The 397-nt window shown below is 66.0% G+C and overlaps 1 protein-coding gene across 1 annotated transcript in view; it reads right to left on the bottom strand.

Annotated features, from left to right (window-relative positions):
* The window catches only part of BDZ99DRAFT_506264 (vegetative incompatibility protein HET-E-1), a gene marked incomplete at its 3' end in the record, with an annotated part of 4,344 nt that overhangs the window by 1,089 nt on the left and 2,858 nt on the right, over positions 1 to 397 (bottom strand). Inside the window, exon 5 of the mRNA XM_033724165.1 lies at positions 3 to 356. Within this exon, the coding sequence (XP_033581912.1) occupies positions 3 to 356 (354 nt within the window). The remainder of the gene's footprint in view (positions 1 to 2; positions 357 to 397) is intronic.

Genomic DNA, 397 nt, shown 5'->3' on the forward strand with positions numbered 1-397 from the left:
ACGGCGCTGACCCTGCCGGAGTGGCCCTTAAGCGTGCTGCGGCACGACCCCGTTGCTGCGTCCCACAGCTGTACGGTGTGGCTGTCAGATGCCGACGCAACCAGCTGCCCGTCTGGCGAGAAGGCTACGGCGCTGACCCTGCCGGAATGGCCCTCGAGCGTGCTGCGGCACGACCCCGTTGCTGCGTCCCATAGCCGTACGGTGCTGTCGTCAGATGCCGACGCGACCAGCTGCCCGTCCGGCGAAAAAGCTACAGCGTTGACATAGGCGGAATGGCCCTTGAGCGTGCTGCGGCACGACCCCGTTGCTGCGTCCCACAGCCGTACGGTGTTGTCGTAAGATGCCGACGCAACCAGCTGCCCATCCGGCGAGAAGGCGACGGCGTTAACATTACCGG

The sequence above is a fragment of the Mytilinidion resinicola genome, assembly GCF_010093595.1.
Source record: "Mytilinidion resinicola strain CBS 304.34 unplaced genomic scaffold BDZ99scaffold_3, whole genome shotgun sequence".
Lineage (NCBI taxonomy): Eukaryota > Fungi > Ascomycota > Dothideomycetes > Mytilinidiales > Mytilinidiaceae > Mytilinidion > Mytilinidion resinicola.